The sequence below is a fragment of the Puma concolor genome, chromosome D3, assembly GCF_028749965.1.
Source record: "Puma concolor isolate L17-30 chromosome D3, mPumCon1.1.hap2, whole genome shotgun sequence".
Taxonomy (NCBI): domain Eukaryota; kingdom Metazoa; phylum Chordata; class Mammalia; order Carnivora; family Felidae; genus Puma; species Puma concolor.
The window spans coordinates 18,225,832-18,241,424 of record NC_141678.1 but is presented as its reverse complement, the minus strand read 5'-3'; the positions used below and the strand labels follow the sequence as shown (position 1 = coordinate 18,241,424).

Here is a 15,593-nt window from a genome sequence, read left to right as displayed (position 1 = left end):
CGGGTTCTAAACCTGGCTGCTCATCCCCAAGATGGATGTGGCCTTTCGAGTCCAACAATGGGGCCCGGCCACGGCCTCAGCAGGTCCCAGGCACAAAACCCTACCTCAACCCGTTGAGCTGTAGTGCAGGGCAACAATGCCCGGTGGGGTAACCGTCATGTAAGTGACCAATGAGACGCATGAAGGGCTCACCCCCGATCAAACCGTGCGCCTCCCCACGCCTGTCTGTAGCCTGGGAAGCCTGGGCGTCTCATCCAAGGCTAACGTCTGGGATGTGTCCCACACTGGGAGACTGGAGACGGCAGACGCGGGGTGGGGAACCTCCCAACTTGCCTCATCTGGGTTCTCGCTGGTGATTCTGGCCGCGATGACATGGCCTCGGGCGAGCGGAGGGTTAGAAGGCGTTTCAAATGAAATGGGTGTCACCCCCCATGGTGACTCTCCGTACAGAAGCCGGATATCCTTCAGCCGGTGCAACGGCACCCCCATGGCGATCTGAAAGGAAGAGATCCACGCCCCGTGAGCCTCAGCCCCACCGGAACCCCGGCCCCCAAACACCGAGTGCACTGCCACGGAGGAAGAGGCGCAGGGAACGATTTCAGGGATACCGAGCACGTCCTGAGCGTGCAACACTGTGGCTGCGGTGGCGGGAGAAGCAAAGCAAGAAAAAGGCAAGAGGCTTGACTCCGCCCCCAGGGAACAAACAGCGTCCCCCGAGAAAAAGCAGCCACTTTCGTAAAGCCACCTCATGCCACCACAACACCCATGCGTCAAATAAAAGTTATAGACTCCGGGTGCCATCCGTGCAAGGGGAGATACAACGGTGGCCGGCTGCAGACTTAAAAGTTTTACTACTTTTAAAGTTTTTATTTATCCGTTCTGAGAGAGAGAGCAAGAGCCAGCAGGGGTGGGGGGAGGGTGACGGAGAGGGAGGGGACAGAGGATCCAAAGTGTGCTCTGTGCTGACAGCAGAGAGCCTGACCCGGGGCTGGAACTCATGAACCGTGAGATCACGCCCTGAGCCGAAGTCAGCCGCTTAACTGACTGAGCCACCCAGGGGCCCCAAGTTAAAGGTTTTAAAAGGACTCAGAGGAACCTGGGCCTGCAGAATGAGTATAAGACACAAATTTAACCTCCTGGGTCTTTCTGATGAGATGCACTAAGAAGGGCCCAACGCCCGCCTAGGTGGTAAGCTGCCAAAACCCTTACGGGACTTTTCCACCAGGAAGAAGCCATCAGACAAATCCACACCGAGGGGCGTTCTGCCTGAACTCTTCTCAAACACCAACATGGAGAACAAAAAAGTATGTCTGAGGACAGAGGAGAGACTCAAAAGTTGTGGCGGTGAAACAGAATGTGAGGTCCGGGAATGGATCCTGGGTTTTTTAAATAAGCAAAAAAATAGCCATAAAAAGAGATTACTGGAACAGAGGGGAAACTCTTAATGGTATTAGATTGTATAAATTTGTTGTTAAGTAGGCTCCACGCCCAATGCTGGGCTTGAACTCATGACCCTGAGATCAAGAGTCGATGATCTCCTGGCTGAGCCACTCAAGAGCCCCTAAATTTTATCAATTTTTTAATTTTATACTTCTTAATTTTAGATAGACGTGTGGTGACATCAGTGCTTTACCAAGCGTCATCATTTTATGGTGGTGTTGTGCCAGAATGATCTTTTTTTTTTTAGAATGATCTTATTCTCGGGAGTTCCTTTGACTCGAGGATTTAGAGGCAAAGTGCCATGAAGGTTCAAGTCAAAGCATCACTCAAAACATAGGCTGCGGGGCGCCTGGGTGGGTCAATTGGTTGCTTAACCAACTTCAGCTCAGGTCATGATCTCACAGTTCGTGGGTTCGAGCCCCGCGTCGGGCTCTGCGCTGACAGCTCGGAGCCTGGAGCCTGCTTCGGATTCTGTGTCTCTCTCTCTCTCTCTCTCTCTCTCTCTCTCTCTCAAAGGTAAATAAAGCATTAAAAAAAAAGTTAAGCTGAAAAAAAATTAAACAGACACACAAATACAACACAAACCTGGCAGAGACTAACAATGGTGGACTGAGGGGTAGAGGGTGGGTGTTAATTGCACTATCCTTGCAACATTCCTGAAATTTTCCAAACTAAAAAAAACAAAACCCCACAAAATAGAAAAACAATAAAAATGCTGGTGGAGGGAGGAAGCAAGGAAAGACACACATATTTTACAAATTCGAGTTCCCACTGGTGCAGGAGTTCCTAACTGTGGGTCACAAGTTCTCGACGGGGGGTGATACTGCCCCCCAAGGGGGCAAATATTTGCTCCTGGGGATGAAATAATCTTACTCTTTGTATGTGTAAGATGTGGATGTATCTATAGTAAAAACAGGTATATCTGTGATGTTAAAATTTCATAAGGAGAGGAATTAGGGGGAAAAGTATCTACAAAGACTCCTGAAGGGAGCTGTAATGAAAAAAAAAAGGCTGAGGGGCACCTGGGCGGCTCAGTCAGTTAAGCGTCCGATTTTGGCTCAGATCATGATCTCGCGGTTTGTGAGTTTGAGCCCCACGATGGGCCCCACGCTCACGGTGCAGAGCCTGCTTGGGATTCTCTCTCTCTCCCTCTCCCTCTCCTTCTCTCTCTGGCCCTTTCGTGCTCTCTCTCTCAAAAATAAATAAACTTTTTTAAAAAGTTAAAAAAAAAAAAAAGGCTGAGACACACTCCTCTGGGAGGGACTATGAACGGGTACAGGGGGTCCGCAAATGCCCTGGAACTGTATAAAATAGTTTTTTCCCAGGGAGAAGTTCAACAGGCTTCTGCCCGTTTCTCAAAGAGGTCTATAGCCAGACAAAGGGGACGAGCCACTTCTCAGAAGCTTCTCAGCCTGTGTGGATCTCAGTGCTACTCCCGCAACAAACCAGTCACTCCCCTGGGACGGCCAGTCAAGACAGAGTCGGGAAGGGCTGATATGAGCCGGACAGGGCCCCCACCCCAGGCGGAAGCAACCCCAGGGCCTGGAGCCCATTTCCTCGCCTGTAGCTGGGCGGCCGGCAGGTTGACGTCGGCGATCATTTCCGTGCACGGGTGCTCCACCTGCAGGCGGGGATTCAGCTCCAGAAAGTGGAAGCTGCCATCCTGGCTGTAGAGGTATTCCACCGTCCCCGCGCTCACGTAGCCCACGGTCTTGGCCAGGCGGACGGCACACTGCACAGAAACGGACACCGAAGGGTTTCCGGCGGTTTTCGTGGACCGTCTCAACGGTGGCTTATAAGCTCCCCGCACCAAATGCCGAGGACCTGCTGTGTGGGAGCTCCTTTGGGACCTCAGGGATCACACTCCCTACTATGGCTTTCACCCCGCCGACCGTGTCTTCACGGGCGCCCACCCCGCTCTGGCAACGCGAACTGTAGGGCGCTTTTGCTGGCTGGGTGGAGACGGCTCTCCCTGCGGCTGTCCGCCCCGCGCCACCACCCCCCCCCCTCAGCTCTGCAGAGCTCACCTGCTCCATGAACTCGAACACAGCCGGTGTGGCGATGGTGGCCGGTGCCTCCTCGATGATCTTCTGATGCCGCCGCTGGATGGAGCAGTCACGCCCGAAGAGAGACACGGCGTTCCCGTACTGGTCGGCGAGGATCTGGACCTCCAGGTGCCGGGCGTGCTGGGCCAGCTTCATGAGAAAGATCGGGGAGCCCGGGATCTCACTCTGCACCTGGGGGGACAGCAGAGTGGCTCACTCTTCCCCGAGGGACCAGGGCTGGAGCGCGAAGTTCTCTGAAGATACGTCCACGATTTTGCTGATCTCTTAGCTTTGTTTTACCTCTCTCACAGACATGCCCTTCTCCTTGATGTTTTAAGTCCGATATTGTCAAAAGTCTATAATGGAACAAGGGCAATTTCCCCACAACCCCATCTCCTGAAGATAATGTGCTGTTAAGATCTGGGTGCGCGTTAGAGTTTAATGTGCTAAGAGTGACTGTGGTTAAGAGTTAACTGGTTAAGTCAATGTGCTGGTGAGAGCCGGGGGCACACTCAGGAACACACACGGCACACGGAATGTTCTTGGGATAAAAATAGGACCGAAACATGCTACCCTGCAACTTTCTTTTCCTCCTTCTTAAATAGTACTCTCTCACTTCATTCTTTTGATGGCTTAAAGCCAATCGTCCAGAAATTCTTAATGACGATATAAAAACCAGTGGTACCATTTAACGACGCCTAGGAAAAGTTTTTAAGTTTCATTTTATTTTTTTATTTATTTTGAGGGCAAGATAGAGAGCAAGCAGGGGAGGAGTAGAGAGAGAGGGAGATAGATCCCATGCAAGGCTCTGTGCTGCCAGGGCAGAGCTCGACACAAGGCTTGATCTCATGAACCTGGGAGATCGTGACCTGAGCTGAAACCATGAGGAGTCAGATGTTTAACTGACTGAGCTGCCCAGGCACCCCTAAGAAATTTTTTTAAAAAGCAAGCTGCAGCTATATAGGAGATGACCCCACTTATAATACAAAAAATAATAAAACAGAACTGTATGACTGCCTATATAAAAGTAGGTAGTTTGTATAAGATGTTTGTATAAGAACAGTTTCATATTGCACTCACGTAATCAAAAGAAAAACGCTTGGGGGAGGCTGGGCATGTGTGGGGACAGGGCGTATGCAGGAGCTCTACACTTCCCACTCAGTTTTGCTGTGAATTAAAAACCACTCTAAGAAGCAAAGCCTATTTTAAAAAACTTTTTTCTTAATGTTTTCATTTATTTTTGAGAGAGCGGGGGGGGGGGGGGGGCGGTGGACAGAGAGCGGAGGACAGAGGATCCGAAGCAGGCCCTACATCGACAGCGGTGAGCCCAAGTGGGGCTCGAACTCACAAACCCTGAGATCATGACCTGAGCTGAAGTCGGACACCCAACCGACTGAGCCACCCAGGCGCCCCACGTCTATTTTAAAGAAAGGGGGGAAAAAGCTTTAGAACCTATATGACTCGTAAATGTAATAGAGGATCCAGGACTGGATCCTGAAACAGAAAGAAGAGATTAGTGGGGAATATTGGTGAGCTCTGAATCAAGTCTGGAGTTCACCTAATAGAAACGTATCACTGTTGATCTCTTAGTTACAGCAAATGTGGCACAGCTGACAGAAGATAAAGGCAGGAAACCAGGGGAAGGGTAGATGGGAATTCTACCACCTTCACAACTTTCCTGTAAATAGAACTTCTTCCCCCCAAAATACCCCAAAAACCTGTTCAGCCCAATGGAATCACGAGAGCAAAACCACTACGTTATAGAACATTCACACACTGCCCACAGGTGTTTATCTGGTAAACCTTTTTAAAAGGCAATTTATTGACCCGTTTTGGTAAACGCACGCGCCCTCTAAGTCCTTCTTGGCACGTCATCAAAATAACTGTCAAGACTGGAACAACATGGGAAAAATGTCCATGATCTACAACTTGGAATTTTTTTTTAACGTAGAACAAAACACCGGGCAGAATGAATGCAACTCTTTCAAACACGCACGGGAACAAGTTCTGGAAGAAACCCTAGAAATACGAAAATAGTCGTGTTAAGAATGGAAAGGCTGAGGGGCCTGGGTGGCTCATTCGGTTCGGTGTCCAACTCTTGATCTCGGTTCAGGTCATGATCTCACAGTTTGTGGGACTGAGCCCCACGTCGGGCTCTGCGCTGACAGCGTGGAGCCTGCTTCGGATCCTCTCTCTCCCACTCTCTCCGCCCCTCCCTCTCTCACACACACAGTAAATAAACATTTTTTAAAAAGAAATCTTCGAAAAAAGTCTTTAAAAAGAATGGGAAGATCATCAGCCTACCTTTTTTAAAACAATGCCAACGGGCAGCTGCAATAGGGCATAATGTTGGCAAAGTGAAAACCCAGCTACAAATAAGCAGATACACAGTTCATTCCTACAACCAAAGTCAATCACCTAGAAACATTGAAAACACCAAGACTACCGAAACATACACAATGTCCCATCTTTCGAGAGACAACTATAGTCACAAGCCGATAGATACTCTGGCCCTGCTTCTCTGAAATCATTTAAAGTCACGAGGATTCACAGAATCGAACATCTAAGTTAATGGTGTGGGGATCAACACGAGCCACGGACTTCCGTGACGTCGTAAAAACGTACACATTTGCTTCGGAAGACAGCAGAGCAATATTCCAGCTCCCGCACATGTCCTCTTGATTTCTGACACGGTAATGCAAATGAAAAGAATCTGGCGGCCAACAACGAAATGCACACAATTCCCAAACACTCAGCAAGAACAGCTCACTTGTCTGAAAAGGATTGGGAAGTCCTCAGCACTCTCTGCTTTCCGGATTCCTTTCCCTCCACCGCCTTCAGAAGCTTTGATCATCAAGGGAAAACCAATTTTCTCTGCCACCTGGGGGCGAAGGACAAACAGACCTCTTTAGAAGGTAGACTGTTTCCAGGATGATGAGAAGCCTCCAGCACCTTGACCTCCCAGCCCCATGTTTACCTCTAGGCCCTCATCCACATCTTTCACACAACCCTGGTCGTAAATGTCTTCTGGGACACTGATTCTTTTCCCCTCCTGCAGATTATCTTCTGCCCACTCTATCATCAGACCTGGAGAGTCACAAAAAAAAAAAAAAAAAAGAAAAGAAAAAGAAAAAAAAAAGCTGAATCCTCCTGAGGATGGTGGAGATACATAATGCAGAAACCACAGGGCCTTTCCTCACCAAAGCCTCTCAAGACCTGGCCTCCGGACCAACAACATACAGACACAGTCCTTCAGCTTCGCACAGTGGCTTTTAATTTTCCTCAGGACTGACTTGACCTCGAAAGGGAAATCAAACTTAAGAAATTCATTCAGACTGCGTCTACCAAGAACAATCATATTAACCAGAACTGAAAAAAAATTCCAATTCTACCCACGGATGACATTTATATGTGAATCGCTGTTTTCTAAGACCCTTTCCATCCCAAATTTGCTGTCTTTGAGGAAAAAAAATCAGATTGAATAGGACACTCCTGAGCTTTTTTTTTTTCCTGTTCATTTTTAATTTATCCTAGATTTTTTTTTCCTGTTCATTTTTAATTTATCCTAGAAATTCTATCCTAGGATTCCTTAAGAATTCATCCTAAGGAAATGATTAAAAACTACATCGAGATTTAGCTATAAAACTATCAAGATTCCATTACTTTTAGCTCTTAAAACAAAAAATCGGAAGAAAATAAGCTGGAAACAACCTAAATATATAACTGTAGAGAACTGTTAATTATGGTAAGTACCTCTCTACGATAAAATCCAATGCAGATATTTTAAATGTTGTAAAGTGTACTTATTGACAAAGAAGGATTAGTGTGAGAAAAAAAATAAGTCACAGAGTAGTCAATACAAGATCTCTGGCTTTTTAAAGGATATGCCTAGGAAAAAAAGGCCGGAAAGGTAGGCTCTTTGGCTGTAACAGATGTTTGACATCGGGGCATAGGATTATGGATGATTTCTATTTCTTTTTTGTAATTCTAGATTTTCTAAGCTGTCTGCAATGAAACTGTACCATTGGTTTCATCATTTTAAATTTTTTAAATGATAAGGATAAAAAGAAAAAAGCATATTCCTATCACCCCTTCTGGGCAGATAGGGTGGCAGAGCTCCCCGCAGAGTGAGGCTCAGGTCACTTACCACTTCCACTCCAAGGCAGTGTTGGGACCTGCAGCGTCTGGGCCACAATGGTGGAGGCGATCTTATCTCCCAAGGCCCACATGGCCTCACTGGGAGGGCCTGAGGGATCAGGAACAAAGGGCGAGGCAGAATCGAGTTAGTCAATGGCCCCTTGCAGCCCCGTGCCAACCAAATGCACGAAGACAAGTACTCAGGTCCTAGCTCTCAAAGAATGTAACGATAAGTTGGGGAAGGAAAAAAATCTATCGGTCTGCTACTTCATCAGATGGGGATGAAGTATGCCATTTTTAGTACATGTGGAATGTAAACCTGATCTGAGTTACAACCCGAGGTATGTGGCATGCGCAAAATTCACTTGTCAGGAAGAAGCCAAAGAGTTAGACCAAAGGGCCAAGCTAGCACCTCAGAAAACTAGACCCTAGGTTAGCAAACTTCTCCTATAATGATCCAGATGGAAAATATTCGGAGCTTTGCGGGTCTGCCTGTCTCTGTCATGAATATTCAACTTTGCCAATGTTGGGCAAAAGCAGCCATAGGCAATAAATAAATGAATGAGAGGGCCGTGTTTCAATAAATCTTTATTTACAAAAGCAGGCAGTGATCTGGACTTGGCCTATGGGCTATAGTTTGCTGGGCTGGCTCATCAACCTCCAGAGGAGCTAAGGGATAATGAGGGTCCCACGTGACGGCCAACCAAAGACAATAGATAGCGAAAACATAAACAGGCCTGGGTCACTAAGCAGACCCGTGGAATATCAGGTGCTGATTTGCCCTGAGTTGCTTCATACAGTGTGTGTTGCAGGCCCAGAGATAAGCAGCAACACGGGGATTTAGTGTGGATGGTCAATGATTCCCTCAAATCACGCAAAGATGGCCAACAGCATAACTGTACACACAGAGTTTACAAATACATATCCTATAACAAACAGATGCCATAGAGAGTATCGTTTTACCTAAAAAGCTATAGCGATGAGGGACTCTGGTCCTAAGATGCCAGGACATTACAAAGCCCTGAGAACAGCCCAAGAAAGGTGTGGGCTTATCAGAAATGTGACCTCCGAACCCAGTCAGAAATCTGAACATGGCTGGGATCTCGGTACCAGCAGGAGCATGAGCAGAGGGTTCCGCTTGCTCCAGCATCATTCCGCTGTGGTACCCGTGGTAATGCCTCCTATGTCCCTGGGCTGCCCAACCTCCCCTCCACCGGCCGGCCCTGCTTCCTCGTGACAATGAAAGGGTGAGGTGGGAATGTAAAGTGACCCCCACCTTGCAGGGCTACACTGGAAAGAGAACCTGACCCAGCAGACCATCCCGCGAACACCCCGATTCCCGCGTATCTGACAGAGACGTACTCTACCTAAGAAAGCAATCTCATGCTTGCACAGGAGCTCCGGGAGTTTGGGGTTTTCGGAAGCATGGCCCCAGCCAGCCCACACCGCCTGTAAACACAGAGAGGTGTGAATGCAGATCTTCGAGAATCCCCCTCCTGTCACGCACGGAAAGCTCTTCCCGGGGTCACATCAGCCCCGGATTTCAGGGTCCCGGACGATCTGGCTCCTCCCTCCCTTCTGAACCTGCAGGAGTGAGTTTTTGCTCCAAAGTTCAGAGCGTCATCCCCCTGTAGACAGACTGGGCACCCCATCTGACTTACCTGCACGGGGATCCTCTTGGCAATGTCCACAACCAGCTCCACGTTGGCATAGTTGTTGTTGTTGGGCCCTCCTGGGACAGGGACGTACTGATCTGCCATCTTGATATACTCTGCAATTAAATGAGGAAAGGAAAGAAAAACTGAGACGCTGAAGGTCACTGCAGGACTACGGACGGCCACCGAGAGGGTGACCAAGACTCTGTGGCAGCAAGGGACAAACGCGTGTGGGCACTTGAAGAAAACCGGACGTGACTTTCACTATGTGAAAATATATGTGCATCAGGACAAGGTCTGGAAGGCAATAAAGAAAGAAGGACACAAGCTTCTTGGGGACGGTTGGGATAAGAGGTGGTGTGTTCTATTAATTCCCTTTTTCAATGTTTATTTATTGTGTGTGTGTGTGTGTGTGTGTGAGAGAGAGAGAGAGAGAGAGAGAGAGAGAGAGAGAGTCAGTCCCAAGTAGGCTCGACGTCATCAGCACAGAGCCCGACTCAGGGCCCCATCTCACGAACCGTGACATCATGACCTGAGCAGAGATCAAGAGTCTGATGCTCAACGAACTGAGCCACCCAGGAGCCCCTATTAATGCCTATTTAAAGTTTACCTTAATACTGTTTTGCCATTAAGCAATACAATGTGTTTTTTTTACATTTTTGTTTGTTTATTTTTTGAGAGAGAGATAGAGTGAGCAGAAGCAGGGGAGGGGCGGGGAGAGAGGGAGGGAGGGAGAGAGGATCCCAAGCAGGCTCTGTTAGCACAGAGGTTAGCGTGGGGTGGGGCTTGAACTCGAGAACCGTGAGATCATAACCTGAGCCGAAACCAAGAGTTGGAATCTTAACTGACTGAGCCACCCAGACGCCCCAACAATACGATGTTTTTTTAACCACGGTAAAAAACAAAAAACATAAGATGGGTCATCGAATTCATTTTTCCAGCGTCCAGTTCCAGAGGATTTAGCACATTCACATTGTTATGAAACAGATCTCCAGAACTTTTTCTATCTTGCAAATCTGAAACCCTGCCCGTGAAACAACTACTCGCCTTGTTCCCTCCCGCAGCCCCTGGCCACCACCATCTACCCTCGGTCTCTACGAATCTGACAACTCTAGGGACCTCATATATGTGGGATCCTATTTGTCTTTCTGTGACTGGTTCCTTGCACTTAGCATCATGTCTTCCGGTTCACCGACGCTGTACCACGCGACTGGATTTCCTTCCTTTTTAAGGCTGAATACAATGCGATGTTTTGATTTCAAAATAGTCATGCCCTTTATGCCAGAAACTCCACTTCTAGGAATATGTCCTAAAAAACCCTACTCATGAACGAAGCCAAAGGATGATGTAAGAGGATGTTCACCAGGCAGTGTTTTGGACTGTGAAAAGCCAGACTCAAGCCAAAGGCCAGGGTTGGTACCCCTGTCCCATGGGATTCTTGTGGATCCTGAGAAGCAACAGTGTGGAACTTCATGTGCAGGCTCGCAAAGAAACCCAAGAGTGGTGGATTCCTTCCAGCCTGCCTGCCTCCCATGTTTATGGAGCACACGAGCATTGGCCACGGGGGAGGGCCCACAGATTACAAAGTAAGGAGTCAGACAAGCTCCCTCCCGTCCCTGGGTTTTACTCCACTATCTGAGAAGATAAACAAGAAAACAAACACAATAGCACCAGAACGGGGTCAACGCCAGGGCTCTCTGTAAAAGTCACACGGGAGAACACGACTCAAAGGCTAGGGCAGGGAGGGGTGGAGGCCTGTTGTGCCAGAAGCTTCGGGGGTGGGGAAGTGGGCGGGGGGGGGGGAGCGTCATCAGCAAAAGATCCAGCATGTTCCAAGAGTTCTTGCACAGGAAAGAGCTCAGCCAGCCCAGCAACCGATGACGCCACTGTGGCTGGGACCCAGGGATGGAACGTGAGAGGCACTAGATGGGGCCAGGAGGCCAGCAGAGTCACATTGTGAGGCACCTTAACTGGCCTGAGTGAGGACGTGGAATTTTAGTCTGAGTGTGATGGGAGCCCCCACAGAATAAGGCTGTGGATTCAGACAGCCTGGGGTTCCAATCCTGCCATGCCACATACTGGCTCTACGACCCTGGACGAACGACTTATGTCCCCGTGCCTCGCTGCCTTGTCTATAAAATAGGGCTGACAATCAAATCTGTCCTCTGAGTTAAAAGGAGGCTGCATCCTGAGGCACCTGGGTGGCTCAGTCGGTAAAGCGTCCGACTCTTGATCTCGGCTCAGGTCATGGTCTCATGGTTCATGAGTTCGACTCCCACATCAGGCTCCATGCTGACAACGTGGAGCCTGCTTGAGATTCTCTCTCCCTCTTTCTCTGCTCCTCCCCTATTCATTCTCTCATCTCTCTCAAAATAAATAAATAAACATTAAAAAAGAGAGAGAGAGAGAAGAAGGCTGCATCAGTGCAGGGTCAGGGCCCAGGGCCTCTGCTCCAGGTTCGGGGGGAGGGCAGGGGACAGCCCCGCAGCCTCAGAAGCTTCGAGGAGGAGCTGACAGGCCCTGAGGCTGGGTTTCTAAGAGGTCACTCTGGCTACTGTGTGGAAAAAAGTCTGTAGAGGGATGTGATGGTTCAGGGAAAAAAGCAAACTTGTCCGACAGTTATTTACAGAATGAGCTATGCTAACAGACATAGAGAAACAGTGAACAGAAAACTGAATGATTGAAACACAATACATACATCTGCAAGAAAGAACCACCCCCCCCGCCCCACCCCACCAGGTGAGAAAGACCACTCTGATGGAACATTGGGCACTTCTCAAAGATAGGATTTCTACTTTGAGTATTGACCGTTTGCATTTTTTCAAGTTTATTTATTTGAGAGAGAAAGAACGCGAGAGTGAGTGAGCAGGGCAGAAAGAGAAGGAGTGAGGGGCGCCTGGGTGGCGCAGTCAGTTAAGCGTCCGACTTCAGCCAGGTCACGATCTCGCGGTCCGTGAGTTCGAGCCCCACGTCAGGCTCTGGGCTGATGGCTCAGAGCCTGGAGCCTGTTTCCGATTCTGTGTCTCCCTCTCTCTCTGCCCCTCCCCCGTTCATGCTCTGTCTCTCTCTGTCCCAAAAATAAATAAACGTTGAAAAAAAAAAAAAAAGAGAAGGAGTGAGAGAATCCCAAGCAGGCTCCACACCATCAGCACAGAGCCAGGTGCGGGGCTCAATCTCACAAACCGTGAGATCGTGACCTGAGCCGAAGTCAAGAGTCGGACACTTAACTGACTGAGCCAGCCAGGCGCCCCTGCATTTTTAATTAAATGAAGAACAGGCAAATAATGCAAGCTCAGGAGAGGTACCCTGGGACTCTGGGGTCCAGGATGGACGTGGCCTAGGTAAAATGGAGGGGGAGAGGGCAGGTAAGGACAGGGGGTGGCGGGGGGGGAAGGAGTCAAGGCCCGGGTACCTGCATTGGCCTTCAGGTCCTCTGGGGTCACCATGACAACAAACCGGATGGCCCGCTCGTTGCGGAACATCTCATAGGCCCACCTGCGGATGGAGCGCATGCACTTCACGGCGGCGATGCCGTTGTTGGCGATGAGCACCTGGACCGGGAAAATGGGGAAGGGGCCAGAGCTGCACACCTACCTGTGCTGGGAGCTGCATGCTACCCCGGTGTCCATCTCACAGCTGCAGAGCCTCCTGAGGTACCTCTTTGAATCTCTAGAGCACACAGCCTGGCAGAGAGGTGCTCAAAATCTGCTGGCTGCATGAATAGATGATGGGGGGATGGATGGATGATTGGTCAGGTAAAGGACTGGATGGATGGATGGATGGATGGATGGATGGATGGATGGATGAGTGGATGGATGGATGGACAGATGGATGGATGGGTGGATGGATGGATGGATGGATGAGTGGATGGATGGATGAGTGGATGGGTAAGTGGATGGATGGATGGATGGATGGATGGATGGATGGATGGATGGATGAGTGAGTGGATGGATGGATGGATGGATGGATAAGTGGATGGATGGACGGATGGATGGGTGGATGGGTGAGTGGATGGATGGGTGAGTGGATGGATAGATGGGTGGATGAGTGGATGGATGGATGGATGGATGGATGGATGGATGGATGGATGAGTGGATGGATGGGTGAGTGGATGGATAGATGGGTGGATGGGTAGATGGGTAAGTGGATGGATGGATGGATGGATGGATGGATGGATGGATGGATGAGTGGATGGATGGGTGAGTGGATGGATGGATGAGTGGATGGATAGATGGGTGGATGGGTAGATGGGTAAGTGGATGGATGGATGGATGGATGGATGGATGGATGGATGGATGAGTGGATGGATGGGTGGATGGGTGAGTGGATGGATGGATGGATGGATGGATGGATGGATGGATGGGTAAGTGGATGGATGGATGGATGAGTGGATGGATGGATGGACAAGATGGGCAGGATGGACAGGCTGGGATGAATGAATGATTTTTGATCCTCTACTGGCACCATCACGATCACTTAACATTTCTGAATGCTTATATGTACCAAGCTACAGTACCATATATTTCCCCAGCATTATTTCATTTCATCCTCACAACAGCCCTTGACAGTGGCTGTATTCTTCTCTCTATTTGGGATTAAAGATATTAAAAAAGGAGTCGAGGCACTTGCCCAAAGTCATACAGCCAGTACGTAGCAGGCATGGGACTCGTGAGCCCTGCACACTCTGACCTGTGCTCTGAACTGGCCCCCTTGGCTGCCTCTGCGTCCTGGAGGTTAAAGGCCCCAGACTTGGTAAGGAGGAAAGGCAGCAACACCGGCCATCCTCAGCAACTGAAAGCAACAGAAAAGGTCCCAGTTTCCATTCCTAATGTGCCTGAACTTCCTGTGTGGCATTAGGCAGACCCCCACATAAGGATCTCAGACTGGCCAGCCTCCTGGCTTGGTCTATAAGAAATAAAACCAAGGTCTAGTTCTCCTGTTAAAAAGAAATAGGCATATGGCCTCGAACCTCTGACTGACGTAGCAAGAACATAATTTTAAGGCTCGGGAGGACAAGTCTCATTAGAGATGGGGAATGCAATGGCTGCCATTTTACAGAAAGGGAAACTGAGTCCAGGTGTCATATCCTTATGAGTGGCCACAGCAGACGGAGCCCAGCGCTCTGGGCTCTGGTTCAGTGCTCCCTCCTTTCGAAACTGCCCCCTGGAGAGCAATGACAGAATGGCAGGCCTTCGGTTCTCTCAGTCTTATCATCAAAGGGAGGCTTGGTCAAGAAGGAAGGGCTCTGGGTGAGCCTACGACAGCCCGTTTCCCTGGCCCCCATTTGTCCCAGCACATTCTGGGAGCTCCATCAGGGGAGAAGGCCACTGTGGGCTGGCTGGCTGTTCTAGTCTCCACAGGTGCAGCTTTCCCACAAGGAATCTAGGGGAAAGGGCAAGCCACGGTCAAGTCCAAAGTCATAAAGTGAGGCAGCTCCCGGCTGAGGCCTTCAGCGGCCACCCAGCCTCTCGGCTCCCCAGGGCTGCGTGCCAGCCACCATCAGTTGGGCCGGCTGCAACACAGTCCCCTTGGCAAGTGTGACAAAAGCGTAGCTTCTGGATCCCTGCCCAAGAATTTCTAACTCTGAGGCTCCAGGGCAGAAGAGTCTGTTGGCTGCCAGGCTCAGGAGCCCATATGAGTCTCTAACGCTCAATACTGCACTTAGGACGCTGGAGAGAGGACGTGGGGTCTGGACTCTGACGACCAGAGTCCAAATCCCAGCTCTGCCACTGACCAGCTGTAAGACCCAGGCAAGCCACCTCCCTTCCCTGGGCCTGTTTCCCCTTCTGCAAAATAATATCGCCCGACAGGACTCGGCAGGGGGGCGGGGGTATATAGTTAAATGAGGTAAGATAAGGTAAAGCAGTTCCCAGGGTGCCCGGCAGAGCAGGCCCTCAAAAGCCAGTAGCTGCTGTTGTTATAATTACCCACCACCACCCTGGAGTAATAGTGGAAAAGAACAAGGCCTTCTGGTCAAACTGACCTGGGTTCAAATCCCGACTCTGGCCCTCTCTGGCCACGGGACTTTGGACAACCAATGTCAAGTCTCTGCATCTTTGTTCTCCATGAATACGACGGGAATTACCAGTCTGTGGCCCAGAGCCTTAACCCGATGGAACGGGAAACGATGCGAAAAGCCGTTCTAAATGGCCACAGGTAGCGGTTTCCCTTCATTATCGTTATTCAGTACATGGGCCTCCTCTCCCGGAAGGAGCTCTACACCTCAGAAGGGCAGGGCGGGGCTTTTAGGCCTGCCCCCCAGTAAGCGAGAAAGCAGCCCCGTGCATGAAAGCACCGTGGGGTCTTTTCAGACCTC

General features: G+C 49.7%; 1 protein-coding gene across 7 annotated transcripts in view; it reads right to left on the bottom strand.

The window, feature by feature from the left end:
* ACACB (acetyl-CoA carboxylase beta) overlaps positions 1–15,593 on the bottom strand; it is a 109,575-nt gene that overhangs the window by 63,293 nt on the left and 30,689 nt on the right. For all 7 annotated transcript variants that reach the window (XM_086681911.1, XM_086681916.1, XM_086681915.1 and 4 more), the window contains 9 exons: positions 12,690–12,828; positions 9,284–9,393; positions 8,990–9,071; positions 7,633–7,731; positions 6,463–6,572; positions 6,256–6,366; positions 3,468–3,677; positions 3,002–3,172; positions 334–495 (listed from right to left, as the gene is read on the bottom strand). In XM_086681911.1, the coding sequence (XP_086538037.1) occupies positions 334–495; positions 3,002–3,172; positions 3,468–3,677; positions 6,256–6,366; positions 6,463–6,572; positions 7,633–7,731; positions 8,990–9,071; positions 9,284–9,393; positions 12,690–12,828 (1,194 nt within the window). The remainder of the gene's footprint in view (positions 1–333; positions 496–3,001; positions 3,173–3,467; positions 3,678–6,255; positions 6,367–6,462; positions 6,573–7,632; positions 7,732–8,989; positions 9,072–9,283; positions 9,394–12,689; positions 12,829–15,593) is intronic.